This window comes from Sciurus carolinensis, chromosome 8 (assembly GCF_902686445.1).
Source record: "Sciurus carolinensis chromosome 8, mSciCar1.2, whole genome shotgun sequence".
NCBI lineage: Eukaryota > Metazoa > Chordata > Mammalia > Rodentia > Sciuridae > Sciurus > Sciurus carolinensis.
The window spans coordinates 39389001-39403764 of record NC_062220.1 but is presented as its reverse complement, the minus strand read 5'-3'; the positions used below and the strand labels follow the sequence as shown (position 1 = coordinate 39403764).

At 36.5% G+C, this 14764-nt stretch overlaps 1 protein-coding gene across 3 annotated transcripts; it reads right to left on the bottom strand.

Moving 5' to 3' along the window:
* Positions 1–421: 421 nt before the first annotated feature.
* Positions 422–5844, bottom strand: Gpr85 (G protein-coupled receptor 85). 3 transcript variants are annotated; one of them, XM_047561466.1, is made up of 3 exons: positions 5755–5844; positions 4623–5253; positions 422–3259 (listed from the first exon to the last, which is right to left on the bottom strand). In XM_047561466.1, the coding sequence occupies exon 3, from the start codon at positions 3087–3089 to the stop codon at positions 1977–1979; it is 1113 nt and encodes a 370-aa protein (XP_047417422.1). In that variant the 5' UTR covers positions 3090–3259; positions 4623–5253; positions 5755–5844; the 3' UTR covers positions 422–1976. The 3 variants fall into 3 exon arrangements, with proteins under 3 accessions (XP_047417422.1, XP_047417421.1, XP_047417423.1); XM_047561465.1 differs by having other exon boundaries at positions 5704–5780; XM_047561467.1 differs by lacking the exons at positions 4623–5253; positions 5755–5844 and adding an exon at positions 4355–4404.
* Positions 5845–14764: the final 8920 nt, after the last annotated feature.

The window sequence follows — 14764 nt, the reverse complement described above, 5'->3', positions numbered from 1 at the left end:
CCGAGTGCTCACTAAATCATGGCTTGAGTTGTCCTTATAAGAGCAAAACTTAATAGTCGCATTATCATTTAAATAATTCAATTATTTTTTCTTTTTTATATTGATATTATATTTATAGAAGAACAACAGCAATAAAAATTCTATTTCACTAAATTCCTAATTTTATATTTTTAAATGAAAAAAAACCCCATGAATAAAACAAAACAATGAAAAAGAAACAAATATAATAACTTCCTCTGGTTTTGTTAATGTTATTGTAAATAAATTATATATTTAGAACCCAAGATTTCTACTATGCATCAAATTAAAGTGATAATTATATTAAAATTCTGAGCCAACCAATTAAACAGGTGCATATTTCTAAATAAGATATGTACATAAGAATAGAGGGATGATTATGAAAAGTTATCAAATAATGCTTTTATAGGTAATATATCTTTTTCAGCTTTATGCTATCATTCAAACATTTTCGGTTTCAGATTATAGTAGCTATAAAAACAAATAAAAATTTTAAATCAAAATAAAGTTAGCCTTCCTATTTTGTGCTTGCCTCCCAGATTTTTTTAAAAAATTGATTATTATATGCCAAAAATGTAAAATATATTCCAAGAAAATTAAGAGGCTACACAGATCAATTTTGGCAAATGCAACTTTATATTGAAGTTCACACATCTGTTTCTTAAAGAATGAGACTCACAGAATCTAATGTATTTTTAAAATACCAGAAATCATATTATAAGCTTTCACAAGTTAAAACTGAAATAATTTAAACGACCAATACACTGAGTGTGCAGAAAGTATAAACAAGACTGTGCCTTCCATAGAATAAATGCTTCACAAATTGTGCAGGATGTCATACTAAGGCTGTGGTCTCCCCTTGATAGCTGACTTAAAATATAAACATACATCAACTGCCTGCTTCTTAGAACACTCTAGAATGGGTAGCACACCTCAGAAGAAAATCTCATTGTTCTAGTGATGTGCACCTTAATTTTCAAACCATGTGAGGAAAAGGAAAAAAAGAGTATTAAATGATCTTCCATGCACTTCCAGATGAATGACCATGACCAGTTACTGATTCGATGTCCCTTGCGTATTTGCTCCAATGCTAAATAAGATGAAGGATACTAGATAACCCTTTAAGGCAACATGTGTTTATTCTGCATTATTAGAACCGCTCAGTTGTGACTGGCTGGTACCATTGATGTTGCCTCCCAGACCAATATCTAGCATTTGTAAAGTATAAATGAATTGGAAAACCTTTATACTAAATCAACAGAAACCACATAATACAGCTCAATGCTAGCAATTTCACTAGTAGGTAAGGAAAGTGGTATTTAGAAATAGCAATGTATTAATACAAAAAAAAAAAAAAAAAAAAAGGTAAACTCTAATCGGAACCAATAAACTGCTTTGGAATCTCCCCAAAACTTACAAGGCGATTTTTAAAGTGTGATATTCCAATAATTCATGGCACATCTTTAGTGTATTACAGTACTTTTAAGTCCCCAAATAGTTTAGTCGTTGCAAAAGAAAAATAGTATGAAATGTTTTAAAGTCTTCAAACTTCTAAAATTAGTTTTTATCAACACATTTACCTCATGTCAACTTAATTTATTAAGATGTCCAATGCTAATTTTTTTGATGTTTTTTTCATACATAGTGATATACACAGCATTTAGCACTGATACTTAGCACCTGCTACTTTCATTATCTAGTTTTCAACCACAGAAAGAAACTTAGGGCAGTGGTTCAGTCCTTTCTTAATTACAAACCTTCACCAGCAGTCAGCAGGATCACTCTGAGATTTAAAATAGGATTATAGGTGAACTATTGCAAAGACTGCAGAATGTTGCCCAAATCCTTGTAACTGCTGATCCCATTCTTGAATTTCTTCTCAAGATATGGCTACGGGCCACAATTGCTTAGCAGAGAAGGTTAGTGTTTCACAAGGCTAAAGATTTACAGATGCTCCCTCATATAACACAGTAAGGTTCCCTTGGTAACCTGGATTTTCTGCAGTAAAGAAGGGTTGTGCTGAAACAGCGCCTCAGCTCCCTGTTGGAGAAAATGCAGACAAAAGGATTGATTCCTGCTTGGGCAAAACTCATCCAGACAGCGGCTGTTAGAAATCCCCCTGGTACTACAGGCCCTCTTGCAAAAACTCTCCAATAACAGGCCACCAGGTAGGGGCCCCATAAGGTTAGGAAGAGAAAAGTCATTATATAGAACATTCTGCTGATTCTTTTCTCCATTTTGAACTCGTCTAAGACCAACAGCCTTCTTCTGCCTGTGGTGTTTGCATTTTGCCTGATGCCCAGCAAGGTGGGTGGCGTGGGACCCCTTCCAAATCCTGCTAGCCAATTGGCAGCTGCCTGGCCACTGGCTCCAGGACCATGAAAAGTCCAGTTCTGGCTGACTGCTGCTACAAACTGGACTGGCTTCATTTTCCTTCGATCGTGGACAAAAAATATCAGCTTGAGGTAGACAAGCTGTGTGGCTAGGAGGATGAGAGCAAGGAGCAGCATAAATCCTAAGGAATCATTAGCCCTGAAGGAGCGGTGTTGGAAGGTGCACTGATCCTCCTCCCTAATGAATGAGTAAGTGCCCACATCTAAAACTGGGGGGAATGCCATGGCCACAGACAGAGTCCACACCATGCAGATCACAGCCAGACACGTCCAAAAGGTCAGCCTTTTTGTATAGAAACGGTGATGGGCGATAGCTAAGTATCTGGTGACACTGATGCAGAAGAGCATGAAAGCAGTGTGGAAACAGGACAAAACCCCCAGAAAGGCAATCACTTTGCAAGTCAGAGTCCCGTAAGTCCAGGTGGAGCCATTTTTGACAGAGTTGAATACAAATGGAAAACAAATTGCAGATCTGAGGATATCTGAACAGCAAAGATCCAGCAGAAAGTAGTAAGGTGCTCTATGCAAGGTCTTATCTTTCACTAGCAAAATGGAGATCAGAAGGTTGCCCACCACGCTGACTCCTATTATGAAACCCAAGGAAGTCAGTTTCAGAAAGGCTGTTAGAGGCGAGAGATTTTGCAAAATGTTGTCAGCTGCATGGCTATAGTTCGCCATAGATGGATGGAGGATAAAGATACAGCCTCAGTTAAGTCTCATGATCTAGATATAAGAACAAGGAAAAGATAGATCCATACATTTTACTGAAAATGTAATCCACAAAGAGAATTGATCCGATCTGCAGTCATGCTTCCTCTTTTCTTCCATTTGATTTGCCATCAGAATATCTGGAAAAAAAAAATGAGCTATCAGTTCTTAAGTTAACAAGTAATGATGTCAGTGCTAACATAAAGATGTTCATTTATGGGGAAGCAAATAAAGTTTTAATTTCAATTAGATTTTGCTTTCATAAGTATTTTTGCTTGAGGTTTCAAGGAATTAGCTTGTTTAGTTTTTCGAGCTAGGTGATTTAAAAAAATGTCCCTATTCTGGAGAATATACATTTGATTGGGTATTGAGGATAGAAGGAATAAAATGTTCCAGTCATAAATTATGCCAGTCTAAGATTTAATCACTAGTATTGCAATGGAAGCTACAAGATTGGTTTTGGGAGACAGAAAGACTACCTACATTTTTCTGAGGTGTGTTAGTACTGTCAGTGTTTTACAGGCAGCTTCTTTGCTCATATGGATCCAAAGAACCCTGCAAAATGTGTGTCTTTTAACTCAAGTGCCACTGTTCATGCTGCATAAGAGTATATGTTGATTCATTTTAAAGCATAATTTTACTACTAGACTTCAAAATTAATAGGAAGTTGTCCCAAGATTAGATGTGATTTAATCTTTTGTCTTTCCCTCTCTATCCCATCCCCCCATTTTTGGCAAATCTTGTTTCTTTTAAGCCCACACGATTATTAAAAATGGTTATTGTAAATATTGGCCAGGGAAACACACCCAAAGGAATAATGCACTTCCATCTGTAAACCCTGGCTGCCTGGATTCAAATGAATATAACACGAATCTGTATCTCTTAGGCAATTATGCCCTTCTCATTTACACTGAAAATCTACGTTGCAAATTCCAAGTGGCTTCATTTTAAAACAAAATGCACATTGTCTCTTAGGTGCCTGGGAGCTACATCAGGGAAATTGGTTTTCTCTGTTATTCCCAAGAAGCATGTTTCCTTAGCCACTTTTCACTTGCCGGGGATATGCTGATGGAAGCCCAGGCAAAACTGCGTTCGATGATTTTAATTTCCCCACCGGTACATCTCTGGGTAAATACCGATCGCATCATGCAACATTACGAAACCTGAAATCCGCCACCCCTGGATTTATAATGGGGAGTGGAGGGGGGAGGGGGAGAGAGACATGCATTACATACGCGAAGATGGGGAGAGAGATTGCCTCTGTGCTGCAAGGGAAGGGTTTCGGTGATTCGCAGTCTGATATTCCTGTCTTGCAACGCTTTCCAGAAACGAAGCTCTCAATAAGCCTTACTGAAGATGCATTGTCTGAATGTACTTCCATTATGCAGTTTATTATTTTAAAAAAAATCCCTCAGGGGGGGCTCTTTCCCCGTGAACCTGCAGTTTCATCAACACTGTGCAAACCCCCTCCCCCCAAACTTAACCAAGAGTATATCCTCCTACCTGTTGGTGTTGGATATCCCGGCAGACTATAGCTTCTTCTTTCTATAAATTGCTGATTTTTTTTTTGCCTTAGTGCCTTGACTGAGCATCCAGGCAGGGCTCGGCGGCGCCTGCGCGCTGGAGCCTCCTTGAGCTCCAGCCGCGTCCTCCCCTGTCGCAGCGGCACCGTCTCCCCCAGTAACGCAGGGTCCGCGGCGGCGGCGGCGGCGGCGGCGGCGGCGGCGGCGGCGCGGTGGCGAGGGCGGCAGCAGGGAGGCAGCCCCTGTGGAGCCCCAGGAACCCCTTCGCGTCTCCAAGAGCTAGCTGGGTTTGTTGAATGCCCTGTCCAGTTCAACTGACAAAATTAGGCTTTTGTCCCCTTGTGGCTGCTTCTGAACTTTTCCCTCCCCGCATTTTAAGTGGGGGCTTGGAAAGGCTCATTCAGGACCTCAGGCCCATCCTCTTCCCTTAGGGCAGCGCACGAGGAAGCCACCGTGCCCGGGACGCCCGCCCTCTCCCCAGTTTCCCGGAACCCTCGACTTCCCGGAACATTTTCTTCCTTTCTCTTTTAGGGTAGTCCAAAGCATTGGAAGCTTCTTTTGGAATTCTTCTTAAATGATTTCCTCTGCTGACCTTTGAATTTGCAGGTTAGCTGGAGGGGGTGGGGGTTGGGGGGAGGGAGAAAGAATGAAGAAAGAAAGAAGAGAATTTAAAAAATAGCACAGTCAAAAAGCTTGTCAACGGGGAAAAAGGGAAAGCAGGTTAGGGCAGCCCTGTCTTTGTTAGTCATCATCTATTTCCGAATGCACGCAAATCTGCGTTTTAGTAGGGAGAAACTAACTTCGGAGGACAATTGCAAAAATAATTTACATTCATTCTACCTTAATGGAGATGACTAAAGAATTATGCGGCGTAGGAAAAAAAAAAATGGTTATTTTTCGCATTCCATCCCACTGAGGAACATCCTTTCTTTTCCCTTTTTTCAAGTTCGGATGACCAATAGGTTGGTGATGTCAAAGCAGTTGTGTGTATGAGTTTCCTTTTCCCCCTTTGTTATTACAGATGAAAAATACCAGGAACATAACGAATACATAAAACTTACACCAGTCCAAACGGTCCGATGATATCACAAACACCACATATAGTCTGATACCTGGGTGCTTAGGGATGCCTCTAGAATCATGCATTTCCTTATTTTACGATTTCCGAAGAGTTTGTTTGTGAGGGTGGTATAAGATTTCAAACCACCACCACCCACTCCCCACCCCCTAAAAGCAAGCAGACATGCTTTCATTAATCCTCAATGTAAAACGTCTGCTTCTCTTCCTGCAAGCTTATTGCTTTATAATAATCTGTTAATGAAACAGAAAAAATAAAAATCTTCTCTACAGTAATAATTTGATCTCTAGACAGCAGTAAAATACCTCATTGCTGGGTGGTGAGACTGTGACATTCGGGAGAACTCAAGCCAATCAGCGTACAGATAATATAGGTTAATTTACATATTGCATTTCTATTGGACACACCGAGGTAAAGCTTTCGCTGTTTAAAGCTTAAAAATGAATCCTTCACTGTCATGATGTCACAGTCGTTACACAAAGCCCAGCGTTACCAATACTAAAACATTGTTTAATTTCCCTGATTTGATTTCAGATATCCTGACCTGTTAAAAAAATGGATAATGTTTTGTTTAAAAAGAAGAATGTACATGAGGCACTTAACTTTGGCATTCTTTTAACCTAGCAAAATCAATACTAAAGCTATACTGAAAGTAACTTGAGGACATTTCAATCCAAGTAAAAAAATTTGCTTTTTAAAAGACAAATGAATTCAGCAGAAATCAAAACTATATGCTTATTTGCACCTTTTAAATGAATTTCCAATTCTTTTTTTAATTGAAAATAATTGAACTTTCTTTTTGTTTGCAAAACGAATTCGGAACTCAAAACTATGATAGTTTGCAACTGCTAAGTGAAACATCCAGTTTGTTTTTATAGAACTACAATTCAATTTGTTCTTTTGCTTCCCAATTATTGTCTCAAAGTACTTTTCAAAGAATGATTGATTACTGAATTTTTAGAATAAGAGACTTAAATAAGTTTTCAAAGAGTTATGATGGACTAAATATTAGGTTGTGTGGACTAGGGGAGAGCTATCTTAAAGTAAAATAAGAAGTTGACTTTACTGTCAGGCAGTAAGGCAATAATTTACTCTGCAGAAAGTTATAGGACTAAGATCCAAGAGTTTTTACTAGGTTTGTAGATTAAGAAGTAGATACTGAATCCTTAGAAATAATAGAGAATGTATGTGTGTATAAAATATCCTTTTATATCCACATCTTAGGGTATACTGAGCTAATTTTTTTTTTATACTTTGCAATTGATAAGTTACCTCCAGTAGCTCTTCAGTTCTTCCAGCTGTTAGATGAGAATGTCATTTTCTTGCCTCACAAGGGGCCTCAAGAAATTAATGAGATATTTTACATTTAGCTCATTAACTCTACTGGAGAAAACATTGGAATCTCCTTCTTCCATCAACAGGGATTAAAAAATATGTTTAATAGATGACAAAAGTTTCATATCATCTACAAGTTCTAAAATGTAAAGTGTTGCTTCAAATTGTTCACACCGTAGGGTTATTTGATCTTAGCTAATTTCTTTTTTGATTCCTTCTATCACCAAACCTAGAAAAAATTGATTTTCAGGTTAAGAGTAAAGGAACAAAAGCAAACACAACAAAGTACTTTATACCCTAATCCTTGTGTCTGAGGATTTTAAAGATTTTCAAGCTCTTGGCATATTACATTTACTGTATTGATCACTGCATTAGGAAGAGAGATGCAATTTGCTTAATTTGGTTCTTGTAATAAATATATACAATTTTATCTTAAAAAGCAACCACCTTCTTTTTGACATTAATCTATTTCAGGTTTTTGCCAAATGATGCATAGACTCATGATGAACAAACAGTTTTTGTTCTATGTATTGTTTATGTGAAAATGTATTTCAGAAAATAACAACCTTGGGTGTAGAGAATGGTCAGCTAGAAGAAAATATTCTAAGAAAAGATTTTTAAGTATTCATTTAAAATGTCATTTCTTCTGCTTAAAGCTTGACATTAAAAATTTAAAACAATATCTTTGGGGTTCTCAACTTTTATCAAAATCTAAAACAATATGTGAGAAAGAGCCTTTTATAAGTTTTCTGGAAGCTGTGTTGACAAGAAAGGTTCCCATGGAAACTTCTGCATAGAAACATTTTCTGATAGATTATTCAAAAATAATTCATTAACCTAGAATTTGTGACCTGTAACACAGGGAAATTATACATTTTATTCTGAAAATGTTTTTCACATTATAGTTGCCGCAAAAAGTGATCTTTTTCACCATGACATCTAAGTAACTGAAACTTTTAGGACATTGTGCTTGTCTATTTGAGAAGCAGAAGTCAAAAGAATATACTAGACCTAAAGAACTACCACTGGATTTTAAAATTGTGCCTCAGGATTTGGGAATAATTATAATTGTGAACATCCCAACAATGAGATTTCTTCAGAATTTCAGTGAATTTTTTAAAAGATTAGGAATCTGGCATGTTCCTTTCCCAAAATGCTTAAAAGTCTCATTATTTGCAAATCTTTCTCCCTGCTCTGCCACAAAACAGGTGCCAAAGTGTTAATATAGTTATCTTTTAATTTTAAGTCTAGCATCTCTAAGACATTTTCTTCACTTTTCAATTTAAGACCCAGTTTTGAAAACTCAACAATTCATTTTCTGTGACTTGTATGTAGACAATGGCCTACTCTCTGAGAACTTTGAGACTTGCTTCTTCATTTCATTTAATAAACATTTGTTGGCCTCCTTTTCTATATGCTGTCCTGTGCTAGATCTTGCAAAAAACAAAAAGTCAAGAGGTGGGACAAGCAGTTGCATCAATGTAGGGAAGACTTGAGCTGGTAAAAGTGGAGGGTGTAAATGAACAGAAACAAAAAGATGGATCTCATTGGTACGAAGGAGTCATATTTCTTATGAAGTGATTAAAGGGGGAAGCAAAGGAGATTGAAAAGTTAAGAATTGACTCTCAGAGTTGGATAAAGGGAAGGCAGAAGACACCATTAAACAGAAGTGGCAAAAGTAAAAAAGTTGAAGAGGGAAAACAATGAGTTCATTTTAAATGTTTTGAACATGACATGCTGGTGGGATATTCAAATGTTGAAGTTTTATGTGCAGTTGGAAATGATAGACCCACTTCAGAAGTACCCAGGTGATGGAGAATCTGGGGAACAGGCTGGTAGCATTGTGAAGGCGTGATTGTTGAAAGAAGAGGCTAAAGTTAGACAAATAAACGTGCCCATTCCATTCCATTAAAATAAACAACAAAACTAAGAGAATGTCTACATTTAAAAAGAAGGAGGAGTCATGAAAGAACCAGAGAAACTGAAAGGAAGGAGGAAAGGTAGTTCAATGTCATAGACCCTAGAGAAAAGAGAATTTAAAGAAGCAGGCCATCAGTGCAAATTTTGACTAGGAAGTTTATTTTTAATCAGTGCATTATTGTTATGCACAGTATTGGGATTCATTTTGATATAATTACACAAGCACGGACTATAATTTGCCCCAATTCAGTCCCCAGTTCTTCCCCCTTTCCCTGCCTTTCTCCCTCCCTTTATTCCCTTTCCTCTACTCTACTAGTCTTCTTTCTACTTATTTTTTAATTAGTGCTTTAAAGATATACATAAAGGTGAAAAGCACTGTGATATCTTTACAGATGTGCATAGGATAGTTTGGTCAATTTCATTCCACTGCTCTCGATTTTCCTATCCCACCTCCCTCCCCGCCTTAATCTTCTTCCTCTACCTACTGATCTCTTTTCTATTTTCAAGGGATTCCCTCACTCCCTTTCCCCACTTAATTTGGTCTAGCTCCCACACATAAGAGGAAAACATTCAACTCTTGACTTTCTGGTCTGGCATATTTCACTTAACATGACATTCTTCAGTTCCATCAGTTTACCAGCAAATGCCATGATTTCATTCTTTTTTATGACTGTATAACTCCATTGTGTACATATACCACATTTTATTTATCCATTCTTCTGTTGATAGGCAGCTGATCTGGCTCCATAACGTGACTATTGCAAAATGTACTGCTATAAACTTTGATGTGGCTACTATCGTAGGTTGATTTTAGATCTTTTGGATAAATACTGAAGAGTGGGATAGCTGGGTCATATGTGGTTCTATGACTAGAAAGTTTTGAAAGACAATGAATGAGAAGATATCCTGGGGTTGGTGATGAAATTAGAAACCTTTGAGAGAGAAGTTTCAGAAAAGCAAGTCAGACTAGAAGGGATTAAAAAGTGAGGGGCACAGGCTTAAAAGCCTATAACATCAGCCTAAGAAACACTTTGCTGTTAATGACGGTGCTGTCTCAGTGATAAAGGTTTTATTGAATTCTCTTGATGTTTTATGAACAAAATTATAGTTATTTGAGTAAATAAACCATGTCTTCTTCTTCTGGAAATCTTTAAAACTCTTCTTCTATTACACATTATTTAAATGTGATACTGTAAATGAGGAGAAGAGCAAATGCAAGTTTCTCTACTAATGCCTTGTAAAACTTCAGAACTTAGAGAAAAAGCCCTTGGTCTTTTAAAATATTCTAAATTTTCTTATTCACCTTTGCACTCATATTTTAGATGCATTTAAGTTCAGTCAGAAGGAAATCAAAATGACTGTGTATGTGTGTTGGGAGGGAAGGTAGGAAGAAGAAGCAAGTGTTGGTAAAATGATTAAGAAGTGAGAATTTAATATTTAGGTTAATGGAGAGTCACACATAACTTACATGGATTGTAAATTTTCACAAAATAAAAATGCAATGTAATTTTTAAAACTCTAGAAGTGCAAGGTTTTTTTTCTCTGATTATTCAGAGGTTACTTCAATCTTGCAGCACATCAAGGTCATTATTATCAGCACCAGTTATACAATAATAAGAGTAGATTGGGGTTATTTAAGCTTTGTAGGTTTAACTTTTTGACAAATGGGCATAATTAAGGCATGACTTAAGTAAAGAATGTTATCTTAGACTTTAAGAGTTCCCATATTGACCATCCCAAACTACAATCGGATTTTCATTTCTCTTAATTTTTAAGCGTTATTATTTTCTGTTTACAGAAGTATAACTTTATAAAACAAAAACAAAGACAAATCAAATTTCGCACCACTCATAAACTTGTTTACTACTTTAATGTGTTAACATTTGGTTAAAATGGAAATGTGCTCTTTTATGTCTGAATTTGTTTTTTTTTTATTGTAAACAAATGGGATACATGTTGTTTCTCTGTACATGGCGTAAAGGCATACCATTTGTGTAATCATAAATTTACATAGGGTAATGTTGTTTGATTCATTCTGTTATTTTTTCCTTCCCCCCCACCCCTCCCACCCCTCTTTTCCCTCTATACAGTCCTTCCTTCCTCCATTCTTGCCCCCCTCCCTAACCCTAACTCTAACTCTAACACTAACCCCTCCCACCTCCCATTATGTGTCATCATCCATTTATTAGCAATATCATTTGTCCTTTGGTTTTTTGAGATTGGCTTATCTCACTTAGCATGATATTCTCCAATTTCATCCATTCGCCTGCAAATGCCATAATTTTATCATTCTTTATGGCTAATATTCCATTGTACATATATACCACAGTTTCTTTATCCATTCATCAATTGAAGGACATCTAGGTTGGTTCCACAATCTGGCTATGGTGAATTGAGCAGCTATGAACATTGATGTGACTGTATCTCTGTAGTATGCTGATTTTAAGTCCTTTGGGTATAGGCCAAGGAGTGGGATAGCTGGGTCAAATGGTGGTTCCATTCCAAGTTTTTTAAGGAATCTCCACACTACTTTCCAGAGTGGCTGCACTAATTTGCAGCCCCACCAGCAATGTATGAGTGTACCTTTCTCCCCACATCCTCGCCAACACCTGTTGTTGCTTGTATTCTTGATAATCACCATTCTAATTGGGGTGAGATGGAATCTTAGGGTGGTTTTGATTTGCATTTCTCTTATTACTAGAGATGTTGAACATTTTTCCATATGTTTGTTGATTGCTTGTAGATCTTCTTCTGTGAAGTGTCCATTCATTTCCTTAGCCCATTTGTCGATTGGATTATTTGCATTCTTGGTGTAGAGTTTTTTGAGTTCTTTATAGATTCTGGAGATTAGTGCTCTATTTGAAGTATGATAGGCAAAGATTTTCTCCCACTCTGTAGTTATGCCTGACTTTGTATTAAAAAGAACTTTACTACATCCTTGAGGTAACATTATTTCACAAGAAATGTCTTAGTCTCCACTAGAGTGCTTGAATATAACACCTAGTGTTTGTTATTGTTCTTCCTTGGTGATCCAAAGGAACATGACACATAGAGGATGCCCAGTTTGCTTTGGTTGAAAGGGTGATTATGAACCTACTATGTAAAGGGTTCTGCCCTAGGTGCTGTGGGGAAGATATAAAAGGAAAAGACAGTGACACAGGCTCCAATTGGACTCTATGTTTTTCTTAGTTGAATAAGGGTGGGGTAATTATTTGTATTATGGGTAGAAAATTTTCTTGGTCAAGGATTTTCTCTGGATTTAGGGGAGTTTTATTTGCTTTTTAGTCTTATTACTTTAGCATTTACACAATTCTTATTTGCCTTACTACTCAGTAATTTCAAACCATTTTCTAATAACTTAATGACTTGTATGCAGAGATGAGCCAAGAGCAGATATCTTATGCTTTGAGCTTCTAACTTGGTGCTAAAATACATTTAAAAAGATCTGTAGCCTTCATCTGGTTTTGAACTTATGGTCTTTAGTATTTTAATAGTGAAAGGGTGGCATATACTTAAACAAACAAGCAAAAAATCCAACCTAATATATCAGCACAGAGGTAAAAATCTCAATAATATAAAAATTTTTCATTGATGAATACTGTTGTATTATACTTGGTATAAAGCTGCCTCTGTAAAGTCAGATGAACTTCATTCTGACTTAGTATATAAATAAGCCTAATTTAAGATTATATTCTTGCAATAAGTATCTGAATTACAACCAATGATAGCAGCTGAATCTCAGCCAATCACAATCTGCTAAAATGACATCCAAATTTTGCAAATGCCTGAGATATGACCAATCAAGATGTTTCTCAGGGCATTTCTTTTTGCTCTCTATAAATATTGCCTACATAAGTTGCTGGGTGGAGTTCTCCAAACTTCTCCTAGTTCTGAGTGCTACCCAATTCATGAATCATTCTTTGTTCAAATAAACTGCTAAATTTAATTTGTGTGAGATTTTCCTTTTAATAATACTCTGTTCTGATTTTGCCTGTGGATTATTTGTAATTTTCTATAGACAAAAGAACGAAAGGGATTGAAACAGAAACTGATCATACACCTAGAAAAAGACTTTCTAAGGATGATATTACTCTTGATAAAATCAGCATAATCTTTTTTTGCATTTTCTTTGTATTTCTTCTTTTACGAGGTATACATTTTTCTTCTTTGCCAGGCATAAATTAGAGATGAATATAAGAAGTTCTTATAAAAATGGCTGATTCATCTTATTAATTAAATTAAAAAAAAACTACCAGCCAAATCACTCTTTAAGTCCTCTTAGTTTGAACAAAGATCAGATATTATGATAGTTTGTAATCTGGAATAGCGAAGTACAAAGCAATACTTCCAACAACTCAAAATACAGTAGCAGCTCACTTTGAAAAGACAAAAATCATGGTGGGTATATAAAATTCTACTGCATAGAATTTGGATGGGATTGCCTTTTTCCTTTATCTGATCTAGAATCACAGCATCCTGCATTGGCAGTTGGTTTGTGATTTATAGCAGTTGTTTTCTGGCATGGCTATAGTTAATAGATCATTAATCATTTCCATGGAGTATAAAGAATACTTTTGCATGCATGCATTAAGAAAAAGTTTCTTGTTTATAGAGATTCAAAATACCAAATGTCTTATATCCATAATCTCTAAAATCTGGTCTTCTCTCTGTTGGTCATCATCTCTTTAAATGTCACTCTGCTGCATAGGGGTGTCAGACAAACAGGCTTAGGGGGTGTAGGTGGGAATGAACTCATGCCTAGAGTCCAATATTTGAAGTATTTTTATCTATAGATTGTATATCCTTTAATAACAATCAAGACTTTAGAAGAGAGCTAACATTTTCTAACATTTTCAGAACTAGTTGCTACTTGTCTGAGCAAACAGCTGTCTAGGAAAGCTGAAGTACTACAGATTAGGCATCCAAATAAATGATTTGTCCTTGTGTGAGAATTCTTAGTGTGAAAATTTCTGGCAGTTTCAATTAGTGGAGTGTCTCTTCCCGTCACTATGAGGTTGTGGCATGTAGTTCCAAGACTGTCATTTTGTTCTACTTGTGTCCAGTCACAGGTCTTTGTAAGTTCCCGGTCTTCTCCAGAAGATTGATTCTAAGGGAACCAAGGGTCTTTTGCAATTCTTTCTTAGTAGATAATGATCAATTAAAGTAACTTCATCATATAAAATTTAAAATTCCCTCTCAATCAGGCATTCAGTAGTTCAAGTATATTCTGTATACAGGTCAAAGTATACATTTAGCTTATCATTATATACAACAATTTCACATACACAGATGCTTCAATGCTCAAAATATTTGTAAGTGCCTGAGTAAGGGATTAAAACCTAGTTGGCCTAGAGATGAGCCTAGGAAGTCTTTTCTACTATGCAGCCTCTTCTACATTCAGCCTCCATTAATCCAAGTCAATGCATTGACCAATTGACTCTCTTCTTACAACTTAGTACTGAAATTTGATTTTAAAATACCCTTATGAAAAGTACATGTAAAATCGCACTTTTATCTTGGGGCTCTTAAAGTCTTCACTTTCCAGTTCAGGATTTGTTTTTTCCCATTCATGCACTGTTAGTTCCTGTGAATCCTAATGGGAATTAAGTACATAAATCCTTGACACATGGTTGATAGACTAGGAATCCTGCAGAGATAGCACTTCGTTATGTAGTCTTTTTGTAATCTACTCTATAAATGGTTTGGCTTTTGTGCCATCTGGCATCAAATAGGTGAGATTCTTGCTGGGGATTCCATAATGAGTCTTAATACTGTCCTACAGAACATAC

Coding starts and splice junctions, on each gene's coding strand:
- Gpr85 (XM_047561466.1), bottom strand. CDS start 3,089: ATGGCGAACTATAGCCATGCAGCTGACAACATTTTGCAAAATCTCTCG.